The following is a 16,726-nucleotide window of genomic DNA, read 5'->3' as shown; positions in this document are numbered from 1 at the left end:
GCTGATGCCTTGTAGACTCCCAGGTCAGTCCTCTGGTGCCAAGTGTTGTCATATTATTTACCTGGAAGCAGGTAGAGGGACTACAGAGGGGTCTGAGACCCCCAGCTTTTTGCAGGTGGATGTGCAGATGTGACAAGGTACTGCTTCCAGTAAGTATTAGAGGATAAATGTGTCATGCAGTGCTTGTTTGGGTTTAAATCTGCATGCTTCTGTGTTGTCCCTTACTCTGCTGCACTTCCAGTGTACCTGCACGCCTTGCTGCTCGCTGTTCTCCCCCTTTCCTGTGCCCCCAGCTGTGGGACGTGGTCGTGTTTTGTTCTGCTCGCCCTCTCTCGTTGGTCCCCAGCCCCTCCCGGGTGATGTTTTGATGCAGACTCAGAGTTGTGACAGCACTTTAATTGTAGCATCACGTGTGCAGCAGGACAGATTACATGAGTGCCTCCAGCTCACAGCCTTTCGTTCTGGGCGGCTGGTTCGGCGGCGGAGGAGGTCGGTAGCCCAAACCTTGGGGATCTTAGGCATGCTGGAAGCACACACCTACTCTGCACCACGTTATTACAAAACTTGTTTTGCAGCGTGCTTCATCAGAAAGTGGGACTGGGAACAGGACTTCAAGAGACCTGTAGGTCACTCCCAGTTTAGATGTGGTAAATGTGGCTGATGTGAGACTTTCTGAAAGCTTCCAGTGAAGGAGATTGCTCACCTGTTCCAGTGACTCTTGAGGTTGTAGTTTTAATGAGAGAAAACTTGAGTCCGAACTATTACTGTACACGTACATACATACCATATATAGTACTGGAAGCACAGATACTGCATAATGTGGCATGAGGTGGTTTTTTCCTGTTTATAGCTCCTTTAGCACGTAGCCCTTGGAGGAGGGAATCTCCAGGAGCTGTGGGTAGTAGCTGTGTGCAGGTGAACAGCAGCACAGCATGTCCTCCTAGGCTGTTGCTCTTTGCATACATCCGTATTGGCACCCATGGGAAGCCCATTTCTGACCGGAGATGCTGAGGCTGACCTTAGGCAGCCAGCATTTTATACAAGTTACAAAATAGCACATGCGAGTGATGTCTTTAGCAGTGCGCCCTACCTCTAAAATATAGAAGTCCACATGGCATGTCTAAAATCTTCCTTTGTTTGCTGAAATAGCTGTTCCTGGATAGCATTAAAATCTCACCCTCTCTAAGACCTGAGGAAGAGAAGCCTGAAAAATAGGGCAGCAAGTGCTTTATTGAAGAAGTCAACCTGAACCACCCTCCTTCTCTTCTCTAGTAATGGCATGATAAAGAAAAGTAGAAAAGTGCCCTATTTTGAGGGAGCACTGACTGCTGGGGATGATAGAGAGGAACAGAGTAGTCCCAGATGGCATGGGAGTAATAGCAGCATTGGAAGAACTTTGGAAAAAGAGTTGCCAGTAAGAAATCATGCCCTGCTAGGTGGATTAATGGCTTAAAATCGCTGACAATGCTTGTATGTGCAGGATGATATGACTTCATTATTCCTGCCCATGCCCAGTAGTGTTCATCTCTGGTGTGAAAGCACGGACTTTCTTCAGCTACTGCTTCAGGCTCAGAGTGTACGCACAGTGCTTTCCTCATTTTATGCACAGTGCTTTCCTCATTTCATGCCTCGGTAGTTGTGGCATTTCTTGCTAATCAAAAGGCCTGGAAGTGACCTCCCTCATTAGCATAGATACACATCTGTCCTAGAATACAAAGTAAAAATTTTAAGTGCTTTCATTTGCTGGTAGAGATCATGATCTTTAACAACTTGCTGCTGAAGAGACGTTCTCGTAAGGTGCACTGAGGATGTTATGGCAGTTTAATTTCAGAAATAGGTGTTCCTGCAACACTGACATCTCAGAAATCAGTACTAAGCCAGATCAAATTGATACTGCGACGTGGAAGGTGTTCAGGGTTTGTACTGTATAGAAAAATTGAGCAAGATATTATAGACCAGTGACAGATGATTTGGAAAACAGGAACAGAGCAGTGGCACTCTGAGCGATGTGTCCTTACACTGCTTCCAACCCCACCCATAGCTTGCCCTGGATGAGAGAATATGGAGAGTCTTGCTTGCTCTGCAAAACAGAAAAATGTCTTTGTGCTGCATGTTATTTTTACAATGCTCAGCTGTCACACTTGTTCAGTTCAGTCTGTGTGGGCTCATGCAGTGAGTGATTTAAACACAAACAGTGCCGGTAAAGAAACGGCACATGATGAGAAGCCAGAGCCCTCAGTGTGGCTTCTTCCTGCTAGAGTATTTAAGCACAGTGCTTGGAACACGTGCAGGTGCAGATCTCACACACCACCGTTAGTTCAGTGGTTAGACTGTGGGGGAATAAGTATATGCTGGGCAGATGCACCCCCCGTGGAATGTGCAGGAAAGCGTGGACTCTCGTCCTTTAGTCCTTCCAGTCAGATACTGTCTGTCATTTTGGTTGTGTGGCATGGCAAAAAAACCCCAAACCTCCAGGTAAGAATGTGAAAAAAGAGCAAGTGGTATAGACACTGCTCGCTGCTAAGAAGTGCCAATTTCTTTTTCGTCTGTATTTTCAGCAGTATTTCCCCTGTAATAGTTCTAGCTGCACTGCCGAGTCACAAGTGGCACTTGCTGTTTGAAGCTTGCATGGCAAAGGGACAAAAGATCTTTTGGAATATGTACTTGTCCAGTACAGCAGAGTGCACAGATTAGAAAAGCAGCTCTCCATGCTGATTTCTTAAACTTGGCCTGTCAAGCAAAGGAGGACTTGTCACTCACTGCTGTGCTTTGGTATCCTCTTAGCTCCATGCCCTGGACCATGGTGGTGGTTTGGGTACCACACAAAGGAAGTGCAGGAACTGATGCTTGATGAACATGTGCTGAGCTGTGCCCACCTGTTGGGGACACTGCATGCATGTCAAAACCAGAAATTCTGGAGTCTTTGGAAGAGGCCTTTGGATTAGACGATGGGGAGGGCCGTGCAGAGGAGTGGGTTGTCATGGGGGGTGTAGGTGAAGCATTTGCAAGTGCTGTGTTTTAGTTCCCCTTTTAATAGAGGGTCTGTGCAGTCAGGAGCTGTTATCAGGCTGCACAAGGCATGTGCTTCTGCAACCCCTAGTGAAAACTTGTGTCATGTAAGTGGCTGGCATCTGTTTAGATTCTTACTGAGGAAATTCAGTGTTTATTGGAGGACACCAAGGGAGAAAATGGAGGTGTGACTTCCAGAATCTAGGAGCCCAAACTAACTACTTTGCTCACTGCATTTTCCATTCACCATGCCTGCCGTGGGGGCTCATCAAGCTGTTGGTACAGGTCTGCTTTCAATTCATCGTGAAGGGATCTGGGCTAAGAAAACAGTACTGGATTAAATGATCTCTGCTAAGAAAACTTGGTAATGTGAAACAATATCCAGGTTGTCTGGGCATAACAGTGCAAGCATACATGCTGTAGCTCTGTAAGATGCTAACTGATGTAAGCAACCATGTAGCCTTAGAGGATTTGTACCAGAATAGTTTTGCATCTCTAGAAATGTTTAGTGCATAACCTGCTGTCATTACTGCAATCAGTAGTAAGCTCTCTCACAGTACAAATGAAAATGAAGCTTGTTCTGCACTTAAAAGATGATTCATGTTTTAGGGAAATGAGTACAAGACTCAAACCAATTTCTTAGTACTGGTCAAAATCTGACCAAGCAGCTCTTTGTGGTCCCTCCCTGCTGGGACAGTTCAGCTCCCTGCAGGCTGCCACCACCTCACCCTCTTATGCTAGGGAATGATGATGAGAAGTAATTTTGGTGTTACATTGTTATTGTTAAATTTGAAGAGGAATAATTTCCAGAAAAGATACAATGTTCAGAGTGTTTTCTGTGAAATTGTGAGGTGTCTTGGAGATAGAGAAATGTGATTATTTGCATCACCTTTGGTGGAGGAAGCCTTTAAGAACAGCTTCAGAAATGCTCTCTGTAGTTTCCTAAAGAATACTGTAATATTTCTTAGATTGATATGTAATGGAAAAACTCAGTATCTAATTTTTTTGGCTCACAAGAAAAAATATTAAATTCTATTATCAGAAGCAGAGTCCTTGGGAAAATAGCATATATATATGTATATGTAAATATGTGAATATGTTTGTATCGTGCATCTTTGTTGCCTTTGGACAGAGTGAGGGTGCTTCCAATGTGAGACATCTCCTTGTGCTGGGGCTGTCTAGATTTCCTGTAAAATATAACAGGAGAAAAGCTTATTTGGGCAGTGATTTGTATGTTGTTGAGCTGTTGTCTTCAGTGCACTGCAAGAGAGGTTCTTGTCATGAGATCTTATGTTGGCTTAAAAGACAAGGATGTGGAAACTGTGTTCCTGTAACTTCAGTGCCCGCTAAGCAAGTGGCCCTGCACAAACCCCTGAAATGAGCAAGACAGAAAAGATTGTGACTAGCAAAATGAGAAATAATACAGGATAAAGGGTCTTGAACTTCTCGAAGTGATACCTTTAACATTCAGTCCTATGGCTCTTATAGCCCACCTCTAAGTTATTGCAAAGTACATCTGTTGGCTCATTAGCAGTGTGTGAACTGTGCTAGCCATGGTTCAAATGCTGCTAATCCAGTGTGTGCCCAGGGCTAGGTGATGGAGAGGAGCCTTTCACCTCATCGCTGAGTCCAAGGGGATTCTTGAGGGAAGGTGTCCTGTCTCTTGGCTGTTCCTGTGTGCTTTAAAGTGTCCTTGTTTTCTTTCGTTAAGGGTGTACCAACTCTTGCAGCATAGCTACTTGCTGTGTACCTTTTCCCATTCTCTCTCTCTCTCTCCCCTCCCCTTTTATTTATTTTTTTTTTGATAGACCAATGCAGTGCACGCACTTCAGGTGACCAGTCCCTTGAAAACACCATACATAAATAATTTTGAAATTGCCATCAGTTGTGGCTTTGTTCTAGCTGCTTAGGCCACAGTGTTGATCACCTGAAAAAAGGGGAGCACAGAAATACCGTCCCTGCACTGCCACCCCACTTACCTCATTTGCTGCCAGGAGCTTTCTGATTTGAGGGTGTGCCCTGAGCTGGGTAAGTGCTGGCAGTCTCTGCTACACACTGAGAGGGCTCCGACTCCCTCCACACTGTGCTGGCACTCCAGAATGTTTGTTTCCACTTCTCATTTTACTAATTTCTAACCTGCCTGATTAGGTCAGAATCAGGTAGTCCTGCCCTAAATACTTTCCAGGAGCACTACCAGGTGTCTCAGTAGGAATACCAGATGCTGTTTGAAATTCTATTTCCCAAGAAAAGTTCCCTGCTTTTATTTCTTTGGTTAAGTGTTTCCATCTGGGGACAGTGCTGGTGACAGACATACCTTTGGTAACTTCATTCTTCTGACAATAACTTACAGGAAGTTCTCAGGATCTTTAGCTTGGAATCAGGAAAAGTGGAGGCTTCATTACAGGTCATGGAGCCCAGAGAGAAGAATCTGGAAAATAGACACAAACGTAGGGCCCTCTAGTTCTGTTTCACGGTGGTTTCAGCTTGGAAAAAAAAAGGGGGGGTGGGAGGGAAATACTAATCTGCACAGTGTGCTTCTACATCTTACTGGAAAAAGTTTTTCCTTCTGTTTCCAGGCGTACAAAATAATTGTTCTCTCTTGACCTCTAAATGAGTAAGAGCAAATCCACAGAATCTTGCAGCCCTGGGCTTGCTGATCTGTAACACTGATTCAAGCCAAATTTCTTCTTGTAAAAAGATTCTGCTTTTGTCTGTATGAGGTTGAAGGCTCAGATGTGATACCCAGCATGTATTATTGCCACTCTCAGCTCTAATAAAATGCAAGTACTGGTACCCAGCTAGAGAGAGTGGCATTACCTGTGCAGAAAGGAGCCCTGCGCGGCAAACCTGGCCACTTTCCCAGGTGCCTGAGCTGTCACAGCTGTGTTTGCACAGGCCTGCAGCGAGAGGGGAGGGCTCATTGAGGCCAGGTCTGTGCCAGTCTCTGCAGCGGACGTGCTTCGCCTGGCAATGGGGAGGGAGGAGACAGCGGCGTGGACTGCACTGCAGCACACTGCAGCACTCCTGGAACAAAGATTTGCTGGGCAAACAGGACTTGTGTTGCTGCCGTGTGCTGACCACAGCTCAGGGGAAGAGGGCCCTGAGACTGCATCAGCACAATGGGTATTTCCTCATGTAACTGTCAGGCCTTTCCCAGAGGCTTTGCAATTCATGCAACAACTGAAGGATTAATAAGGCACTAATTATAAGTGGTTTGGACTAGTGAGTGCACCTCTGACAGGAGGTGTCGGCCACAGTCCTTTGTCCCTGGCTCTTGAGCAGCCAGGGTGGGGTGCTGAAGCTGGCCAGAAGGGAGTGGAGCTCTTATTGCTGTCAAACCACAGCAGCCTCTGGGTGAGAAGGGGACATCTCCAGCCAGTGGACCCGAGCTGTCTCATACCAATGGTTGGCAATATAGTCCTTAGCGCAGTATAGCAGAGATCCACGTCTCCAATACCTGTTAGTGAGAGTTGTGCCTTGGAGTATAGCATACAAGTACTCCTGCAACCTTCCAGGAGGACTCTGTGTAACCAGGTCACTTGGAGAAGACTTACTTTTTTAAAACTTGATCAAAGCTTGTCCATTTTGGTGCACATACTCCTTTTGCTGTCATGTGGGCTTTGTTCTGGGGTTGTCAGTGTTCTGTACCACCACACCATCTCCATGGATGCATGAAGCCAAACAGGATGAGGGCTGTCTTTTCCCCCCAGTTTACTACATATGCCATTAGCATGATAGCAAGATTCATTAAATGTTTCCTATCCACAAAACAATCCTGCTCAGCTTCATGAGCTGCATGAAGCTTATCCCTTATGGGTCACAGGACAGAAGGAGCTCCCTGTGTCTGCAGCCACTCCCTCTGCACTGACTGGCCCTAACCACAGAATCATTGCCTCAGTGGATCTCTACAGCATCAGGTCTGGCAGTGATCTGTTAACCTGTCTGAATCTCCCTGCTTCACCATTCAAGCATTGGTAGTTGTAGGATAGTGTTACAGCACAGGGAGAAGAAAATCAGTAGCATAGCCCTGAGACTTCTGCAGGGACCAGAGGGCTCCAGAGTTGCACTGCTTTCCAGAATGGTGTTACGGGACTGTCCATGCCTGTATGCTGATTTCTGGTAGTTCTGTTTCTGACACTTGGCTGAAGCTGTTGTCCAAGAAAGGGAGCCTGCCAGGGAAGGAGCAAGTGCCCTGTTAAAGGCTCCTTTTCCTAAGCACAGAAGGAAGCAGAAGAGTCTTTTTCCTCCAGGTACCACTATTGCATGATTCCAGGAGGCAAGCCAAGCTGAATTCAGGACTCTTGTAAAATAGGGGGATGACTCTTAAATGGCAGATATGATCCTACTGATGCTCTCTGAATGGGTATATTTGCTTAGAGTTTATTTGTGTTTTCAAAGACCCTGCATTACCCCTGTCCATTATTGTGTGGATACAGCTGGACTCACAGGGAAAGGGATCTGTCTTTTGCCTGTGTTTTTCATTTTTCTGTCTGTTTTCTGTATGGAAGTTCCCTGGAATTGCAGTCAAAGGGTTGCTGCAGGAACTTGAAGAGCTAGGATGCTGCAGGGCAAGTGTGTGTGTGGATTGCCAAGCAGAGCAGATCTCCTCTGTGACTTCCAGGATAGCTGTTTGTGGCTTCCTGCAGTTGCCTGTCAAAGCCTGAGCTTGGTTTCCGTGGAAAAATCCTTATTCTGGCTTTCTCCCACTTAGATAACCAGTTCAGGATGTCAATATTGGAACGACTTGAGCAGATGGAGAGGAGAATGGCTGAAATGACAGGCTCCCAGCAGCACAAGCAAGGAGTAGGAGGCGGGAGTAATGGGAGTGGGAACGGTGGAACACAGGTGCAGGTATGAACCCCGCTGTGTCCAGAAATGACAGCTTTATGCTTTCTTACCAAAGTTTGTTTTTTTGGGGGGAGGGGTTTGGAAAGGATTATGGTTTGTCCTAAATAATAAATCTGGTTTGTGGATGTCTAACAGCAATTGGTTTTCAGTTGCATTGGCCATTGTCTCAGTACTCGTAGAGGCAGAAGGCTGCCTACTTGAGGCAGGGTGCAGCTCCTCTCCATGGCTAAATTGGGATATGTGTGGTGTTTCAGTGCGTTTCTGGGACTGGGACCCTGGGCAGCTGCTTTGAGAGCCGCGTGGTGGTGGTGTGTGAGAAGATGATGAGTCGTGCTTGCTGGGCAAAGTCCAAACACTTGATCCATTCAAAGACTTTCCGAGGAATGACACTGCTCCACCTAGCCGCTGCCCAGGGCTATGCTACACTGATCCAGACCCTCATCAAATGGCGGTAAGACCCAGTCCATTGGACTCTGGGGTTTCAGTACAGGCATGGCAGAAGCATACATAAACTGTGCTCAGTCCACATTTCTGGTTGTCCTGTACAAACAGTCAAGTCCCTGAACTTGTTCCCATCCCCTGATCTGACAGGACCTGTCTCTTGAGAGAGCGAGTCCAATCACTGGATGTATCATGCTCTTCAAGTCTCTGGTGGGGGCACTGTCTGAAGTAAATACATGTGTTGTGGGCATGTGCGTGGCCACTTCTCTGTGGTGTGGTGCATTGGGTAAAGCTGTGCTTAGGCTATGATCCTGACATGGCTACAGAGCACCATTTGTTCTGTTGTTTCCCCTGCAGCACTAAACATGCGGACAGCATCGATCTGGAGCTGGAAGTTGACCCTTTGAATGTGGATCATTTCTCCTGCACTCCTCTGGTAAGAGCAGAGCCTGAAACTTCTGAAAGAGTCTGAGGACCCTCTGGAGTTCTTTCTGATGTGTTATTTTCCTAATGTGTTTCATTCTCTGGAGAGTAGATGTTTTCTTGTATCCCTGCTCTGTACACGGTAAGACATGGTACTGTCAGCTTCCTGGCATTTTGTTTTGAGAGAGCACACAGAACAAAACCTTGTCATTGAGTAACATGAGGAAAGGGGACAGACAAGTGGTTCTGGTGTGTGTTTTACACAATATCTAGTCTCCACTATCGTGCTAGAAAAAGAACTCTGCACGACTTCTTTCACGTTGTTTTCTGTGACTGTAGAGGTTGTAAAGTCATTACAATATCTTGGTCATTGGAATCATGAAATCATGACCGAGAACTTAGACAAGTAAAAAGCCAAAGCAGGTGGAACCAGAATTTCCAGTTTACAACAGCAGAGTATTGATTTTATTTTTCTCAACCTTTGGTCCTGTCTGCATGTTTCTGACCTCAGAGATTCCTCTGTGTATGAGGCTGTTCTGTCTCTGCAGTGACGCCAATGTCACAAAAAAAACCCCCAAATCAACCCAAAATACATAAACTGTGCTCAGTCCACATTTCTGGTTGTCCTGTACAAACAGTCAAGTCCCTGAACTTGTTCCCATCCCCTGATCTGACAGGACCTGTCTCTTGAGAGAGCGAGTCCAATCACTGGATGTATCATGCTCTTCAAGTCTCTGGTGGGGGCACTGTCTGAAGTAAATACATGTGTTGTGGGCATGTGCGTGGCCACTTCTCTGTGGTGTGGTGCATTGGGTAAAGCTGTGCTTAGGCTATGATCCTGACATGGCTACAGAGCACCATTTGTTCTGTTGTTTCCCCTGCAGCACTAAACATGCGGACAGCATCGATCTGGAGCTGGAAGTTGACCCTTTGAATGTGGATCATTTCTCCTGCACTCCTCTGGTAAGAGCAGAGCCTGAAACTTCTGAAAGAGTCTGAGGACCCTCTGGAGTTCTTTCTGATGTGTTATTTTCCTAATGTGTTTCATTCTCTGGAGAGTAGATGTTTTCTTGTATCCCTGCTCTGTACACGGTAAGACATGGTACTGTCAGCTTCCTGGCATTTTGTTTTGAGAGAGCACACAGAACAAAACCTTGTCATTGAGTAACATGAGGAAAGGGGACAGACAAGTGGTTCTGGTGTGTGTTTTACACAATATCTAGTCTCCACTATCGTGCTAGAAAAAGAACTCTGCACGACTTCTTTCACGTTGTTTTCTGTGACTGTAGAGGTTGTAAAGTCATTACAATATCTTGGTCATTGGAATCATGAAATCATGACCGAGAACTTAGACAAGTAAAAAGCCAAAGCAGGTGGAACCAGAATTTCCAGTTTACAACAGCAGAGTATTGATTTTATTTTTCTCAACCTTTGGTCCTGTCTGCATGTTTCTGACCTCAGAGATTCCTCTGTGTATGAGGCTGTTCTGTCTCTGCAGTGACGCCAATGTCACAAAAAAAACCCCCAAATCAACCCAAAATTTATTGCTAAATAAAAAACTGTCACTCTGTCAGCTTTATTTGGCAGATGGAGGTTTCTCTGTTGTAGGAGAGAATAGCATGTATTTGGTCCTCTGTAATGGCCTTTTGTTGAGATGGGACAGTTATAAAAGTCATTTGCTGGCTTCAAGCATGTCATGGTTATGTTTATCAGAGTCATTTTTCTATGAGCTGGGGACCAGACTCCACTGTATTATCAAGAAAGGAAGGAGAAGGCAGGTTGCCCAATGGGTCAATTATCTTTTCTTCTTTAGATGTGGGCATGTGCCCTGGGCCACATGGATGCAGCTGTTGTGCTGTACAAGTGGGACCGCCGAGCCATCTCTATTCCTGACTCCCTTGGGAGACTGCCACTGGCCATTGCTCGGTCTCGGGGCCATGTAAAGTTGGCAGAGTGCTTGGAGCAGCTACAGCGAGATGAACAAACTCAGCTTGGGCAAAACCCCAGGATTCAGTGCCCCTCAAGCACAGACTCCAACACAGAGAACTGGGTGTCCCAGTGGCACAGTGAGCTTGTTGCCTCTCAGGAGCCTCAGAAGGGAGTCACAGTGATTTCCAGTACAAACACAGGTAAAACAAACTGGGGGGCATGCACTGTTTTGCTGTCATTTGACATGTGAAAACGTGGGAGCAAGGAGGTCACCTGAGCAGTGGATGCCACCTGTAGCCCTGGTGTCCATGCTTAATTCTTTTCTTGTGCTCTATACACTTGCATAAGCATCAGGAAGAGGAACGAATGCCTGCTTTGGAAAGAGACGTGTATCTTAGGGAGTGGTTGAGGCATTATCCTCCCTGGTGGTTGTTACTCCCTTTGCACATCCTCTTGGGTGTCATGGATCATGGCACAAACTTCACCCTGCAGCTCTGAGGCAGAAACTGTTCATTTTCCTATAGTGATCATGGGTTGCATGTTTAGTTTTAATTATTGATCTGTTTGTTTCCAGAGCTGAGACGGCCAAGATCAGAACCTTCCAGTTATTACAGTAGTGAGACTCAGAAAGATTACCCTGCACCCAAAAAGCATAAGCTGAGCCCTGAATATTTTCAAGCCCGGCAAGAGAAGCTGCTTTCCACTGCACTGAGCCTGGAGCAGCCAAGCATTAGGAAGCAGAACTCCAGCTCCAAGCAATCCTCCACTGAGACAATCAGCCCCAGTGAACGGATGAGGGACTATGGCCGGGAGCTCTCCCAGCACATCCCAGAAGTTACTGGGTACCGGGGCTCTGGCAGCCAAGCAGGCATCAAATGGAACCCAAAAGACATTTATATCGGTGTGTCTGCAGTGCAGGTGGCAGGGAACCAGAAGGGTACTGCCCTGGGGAAGGATGCTGTAGCCCATCGGCTACGCCAGCGGGAGCAGATGAATGTGCTGATGATGGCCGACAGGGAGATGGTGGATGCAGAGCTCTTGTCCTACAGAGACAACGCAGGGGATGAGGACTGCTTACACCACATGGATGAACTGCAGGTAAACATATGCATAGCACCAAGATCAGTGGTCTCGGAGAACACGGTGGCTTCGCAGAGGAGCCTGGCTGTGAGAAGCTCCTGTGGAGGCTTCTAGAGACTCTAAATTATACTTTGAGAAAGGATGTGGTCACACAGTCAATGTATACTTTCTTCCAATTTCAATCTGGACACAAAGGCTAATGGTTAGCATTTAGGATCATGCACTAGCATAAACTTCAACATCGTACAGAATGCACAAAATTGTTTGCAATTGTGCAAGGAAAAAGGAAAAAAGCAGAACCTCCTGCTCACAGCAGTACATGAGACTGAGGTGGCCCCATAGTCCTTTGGGAACTGAGCAGCAGTCCCTACAAAGACAGGAAGATCTGAGAGGGGTAGTGCTGTGGTTGCAGATGAAGCCACTGCACTTTAGAGGGCAAGGAGGTAACAGTGGAGAAGGGGAAAGACAATGGGTTTGAGGAAGGGAGAATCACACTGGGTATGGAATAGAGGAAGTAAACGTACAAGAGGCAGGAGAGATACACAAGAAGTTGTCACTGGGAGAAAGATACCGTGGTTGTCTGAGCAAAAAGAGTAATGGGAGCACAGCCTTACCTGTGCTGCCTTAGCATCTCTGAATGTTCTCCTCTGGCTGGTGTAACACGAATGAAGCATGTCACTGCAAAACAAGAACCGTTCTCTGTTCTCGGTATTAAGAATTCCGTGAACCTCGGTGGGCTGAAGGATATAATTTAGAAGGATTCCTGACAGTGTGTTGTCCCAAGGTTTGTAAATTCTCTTGATGTGCCTTTATTGTCGTGTCGTGCTCTACCACACATCTCAGCAAAAGAGTGGCGAGATCACTTTTCCTTTGGAAACAAGATACCAGCGACAGCTGTCAGTAGCACAGAGTAAGGACCCAGAGACATTAACCTTTCACCAGATCTCTTGTGGGCTCCCTATAAAGAAAAAAAAAGGAGTCTGGGGAATATGAAACCCTGCAGTGCTTTGTCTGAAGAGACAGAAACCCAAGTGAGCACTGATTAATGAATTTCTCCCCAGTGCTGAGACAGACTGTAGACTCCAGCTTCCACAGGTTTGGGGAAGATTGGGCATTCTGTCTAAAGCTGAGCTGTAACATGGAAGCACAAGGCACCTTCTACCAGGCAGCAAAAGTTTGCTCTCCTTTCCCCCTTGACAGGTGAACATGATGACACTTGCAGAGCACATTATTGAAGCTACACCTGACAGGATCAAGCGGGAGAATTTTGTGCCAATGGAATCACTGCTGGTGGAGAGAACAGACAGTGCTGCCATGAGCACCACCATGAGCTGGCTGGCCAGTTACCTTGCTGATGTCGATCACTTGCCGAGTGCTGCACAGATCAGGTCAGTGAGAGCTGTGAGGTTGCTCTGGGTTTTGGCATGCTGTGAATGCTGAGCAGTGTGTACTGACTCTTCAGCCTGCAGATGCCAGTTCTCACCGAGACTCAGTGCTGGTCTTCCAAGTCCAGTCACACTCTTGTGCTCAGACAACACAGCTACAAATTCATGGAATGAGGGGTTCACTCCAGTGCCACGTCTGTGCAGTGCAGTGTAATACAGGCAGGCTCAGGGGTGTGGGGTGTTGCTTGGAGAGAGGGAGGGGAGCATGAACTTCTGTCTTGAACTCAGAAATGTTGTTGTCCTTATCTGTGATAGCAGCCCGGATGCTTTATAAGCCAGTAATTCCCACTGTGATTGGTATTACAGAAGTCTGTATTGTGAACCCCTGACCCCTTCTTCGAACACCAGCTTGAGCCCTGCAGGCTCACCAATCAGTGAAATAGCTTTTGAGAAACCCAGCCTTCCCTCGGCAGCAGACTGGTCCGAATTTCTGAGTGCGTCCACCAGCGAGAAGGTAGAAAATGAGTTTGCACAGTTAACTCTGTCTGATCATGAGCAGAGAGAACTTTATGAAGCTGCCAAACTCGTCCAGACAGTGTTCAGGAAATACAAGGTATGTGGCCCAAACGTCCAGTGTCTTCCTTGTTAGGTGTGAGAAAGTAATAATTGTTACAAAACAAAATGTGGCTAATACCCATTCCTGGGACAAAAATACCATTTCTGTCATAACCTTTTTGATGCTTCTGGCATTTGCTTGTTTGCTCAGCAAATACTGTCCTGGGGAGAGCATGCCATGCCATGGCACACCCGCTGTGCCGGAGCAGGGCTCACAAAGCATATCCTCAAAAGGTACCCCAGAGGTTCTGGGTAATCACCTTTTTGGTGTAAAGATGCATTTTGAGGGTTTGTTTCTTACGTGAGTTGACAGTAGAGACATTTGCAGGAAATGCCTAGGCCTGAGTCAGACCAGGTAGCACTCATAGGAGAGGTTTGCCCTGCAAGCAACTGAGAACCACGTCTGTCCTGGGTTTTGATGCGCTCTGAGTACTTACTGCTCCCTTCCTTCTCCACACAGGGTCGTCCTCTCCGGGAACAGCAGGAGGTGGCTGCTGCTGTTATTCAGCGTTGCTACCGAAAGTACAAACAGGTAATCAAGGAAGTGAAATTATATGAAGCACATGTAAGTGCCATGAACACAGCCCTTTGTAATGCAAATTATCCCACTGTTCCTCTGGTATGCTTTTCAGCATGCAATAGTGAAATCCCCTGCTCAGGCAAACTTGAAAAGGGAAGAAAATTCATGTTCTGCATCTTAATTTTGGAGGGAATCCTTGAAATTATTTTGTTTGTGATAATGCCTGCATTTTTGCTATGAGATGGAGGGCAGTGATGTATTATTCCCTACTGGGCTTTATGCATGCTACAGCCTGAGGAGACTATTCTCTGACTAGTTGCTTGCCAAATTTCATTGTGAAATTGAAGTTGGTTTTGCCTTTGATAAAGGCAAAGATGAAAAATAGGTTGTTTTATTTTGCACATACTAAACTTTTAAACTATGGGAAATCATGTGTCATAGCTAAATGCAAGTTTTTCCAGGATTGAGACTGTTCTCCACACACTAGTTGGAGATATGTTTTCGGGCTGAGTTCTCAACCCCAGAAAAAGAAGATGCTTTTCCTTTTTGGTTTTTGGTTGGGTTTTTTTAGTTGTTGTTTGTGGGGACAAGAGCCCACATCCCGCTTTGCCCTTTACCCTGCCAGACACCATCTGTTTGATGCTTGGCAGCATGTTACATAAAGTGAGAGGCGAGATGCCTGTGCTCTTTTACAACCTCATAAAAGTATTTATTTGGGAAGTCTTTTTAGTGTTAGGTGACTGCATCATAATTCACATCCAACCCATCACTTGGCTTTATTCTGGAGTGATGTTTCCTGTAATAGGGAAGCTTAATTCCTTTCAAAAACTGCTTGACAAACTGCTTTGTCTTGGATCCTGGAATCGCTTCTTTTTGAAAGAAGATTATTTGGGGTTTTTTGTTTTGTTTTCTTCATACTTTATTTGCAGAACTAACATTAACTATGTATTTTTCTGTTTCTCCCCAAGCTTACTTGGATAGCCTTGAAGGTAATAAATACAAATACAAACAGTATCTTGGAAACAATTCCCCGTGGGTCACTAACTTTCACATTCAGTATAAACCAGGAGAACCTGGCATTTGGAGAAATGTTTTAATAGTATCCACTAATAAATGCCTGTGTTTGAGAAATCACTGACAAACCAGACCTTGTAGGAGATGTGTAGGGACTTCTGTGCCACAGCATATCGACTCCCATGAGCAGTGATGGGCTGAGGTCAGGGAGGGGTTTGCAGCCAGTTTCCTGAGGACAGGCTTTCCTTTGCTGCTTCTGATCAGCCATCACTTGGCGACCTTTGCCTTGGCATTCGGGGAGCAGAGAACATTTAACCCACCCATGCAGCCTGTCCTTTGTGTTCTGCTTGCCTGCCGAAGTATGTTGCCCATTCATCTTTGAAATACCTGTGTCCTGAATTCCTAAGACCAACATCTCAGTATGTAGCTACTCATGCTGGAGGCACAGCTGTTGATGCCAGTCTTAAATTGTTCCCAGTCAATAATTTTCTGCTGTAAAGATGAGTTTCCCAGCTGTGCAACATCTTGCTCTCATCAGATTCTAGAATCAACTGAGCTTTTCTCAGGACTACCTGGAGGCAAGGCATGCTTCTCCTGGAGAGCATGTGTCCTTGGAGTAATATTCCATCCACAGCTTCCTCCAGTTTTGTATCAGGCTGTTCTGTCAGCATAAGTGAGTTGAACTCTCTGGGACACTGGGCTTGCTGAGGCTTTCCCCTTCACAGATCTCCACTGATCCTCTTCCCACCATAGGGAACAAGAGGAGGAGAGGGGGCAGCTAATCAGCTAAGCAGATCTTAAAGCCGAATGCAAACATATTGGGGTCTGGTCTATCCAGTGACTGCTGATTTCTCTTTCACATGCCTTATTCCTCTGCTTTGTTACTGCACAGCAGAGATCAGCACAGGCTTGTGACTAGATTGGAACAGTCACAGTTCACATCACGGGTTTGTGTTTGAACCCTTCTGTTCAGGGGTTTGTAACTCAGCCACAGAAGTCCCATGTAGGCTAAAAATTGGAAGGAAAACCATGACCAACCATGAGTGGACTTCTTTAAAACAGAAAATTTAAAACCACAATCTGATCCATTTTGTTAAAAATGTTAAAAAGAAAAGAAGGGGAAAAAAACCAATAGAAATTAATAATGACAAAATATAACTGCTCCTTATGACTGCTTCAATTCCAAAAAGTGAAATTTGGTAAATGGTGGCCTGTGATGATATTGAGGGGTTTTTTTTTGCTTTGGAGTGGTGTTGGGAGGGTTGTTTGTTTGCTTTTTGGGGTTTTTGTCCCAATAGATAGGAAAATATTGAGATGTGTTAAGACATTACCCTGTACAGGACAGTAGCTGCTATTTCTGTCTCATGTGTCTGATGAAGTGAGCAGAAGTCAAAGCTGATAAAATATCCAGGAACAACAGACACGTATGTTTTGAAAGTATTAAAACTTATCAGATAAGATC

General features: G+C 45.8%; 1 protein-coding gene across 1 annotated transcript in view; it reads left to right on the top strand.

Moving 5' to 3' along the window:
- CAMTA1 (calmodulin binding transcription activator 1) overlaps window positions 1-16,726 on the top strand; it is a 224,162-nt gene that overhangs the window by 189,165 nt on the left and 18,271 nt on the right. Inside the window, exons 12-20 of the mRNA XM_029962359.1 lie at window positions 7,721-7,860; window positions 8,112-8,308; window positions 8,656-8,734; window positions 10,535-10,850; window positions 11,225-11,748; window positions 12,931-13,118; window positions 13,482-13,728; window positions 14,191-14,262; window positions 15,219-15,239. Coding sequence (XP_029818219.1) covers window positions 7,721-7,860; window positions 8,112-8,308; window positions 8,656-8,734; window positions 10,535-10,850; window positions 11,225-11,748; window positions 12,931-13,118; window positions 13,482-13,728; window positions 14,191-14,262; window positions 15,219-15,239 — 1,784 coding nt within the window. The remainder of the gene's footprint in view (window positions 1-7,720; window positions 7,861-8,111; window positions 8,309-8,655; window positions 8,735-10,534; window positions 10,851-11,224; window positions 11,749-12,930; window positions 13,119-13,481; window positions 13,729-14,190; window positions 14,263-15,218; window positions 15,240-16,726) is intronic.

Source organism: Manacus vitellinus, unplaced genomic scaffold, assembly GCF_001715985.3.
Source record: "Manacus vitellinus isolate BGI_N305 unplaced genomic scaffold, ASM171598v3 scaffold_46_pilon, whole genome shotgun sequence".
Classification (NCBI taxonomy): Eukaryota; Metazoa; Chordata; class Aves; order Passeriformes; family Pipridae; genus Manacus; species Manacus vitellinus.
This window is presented reverse-complemented; position numbering and strand designations above follow the sequence as displayed.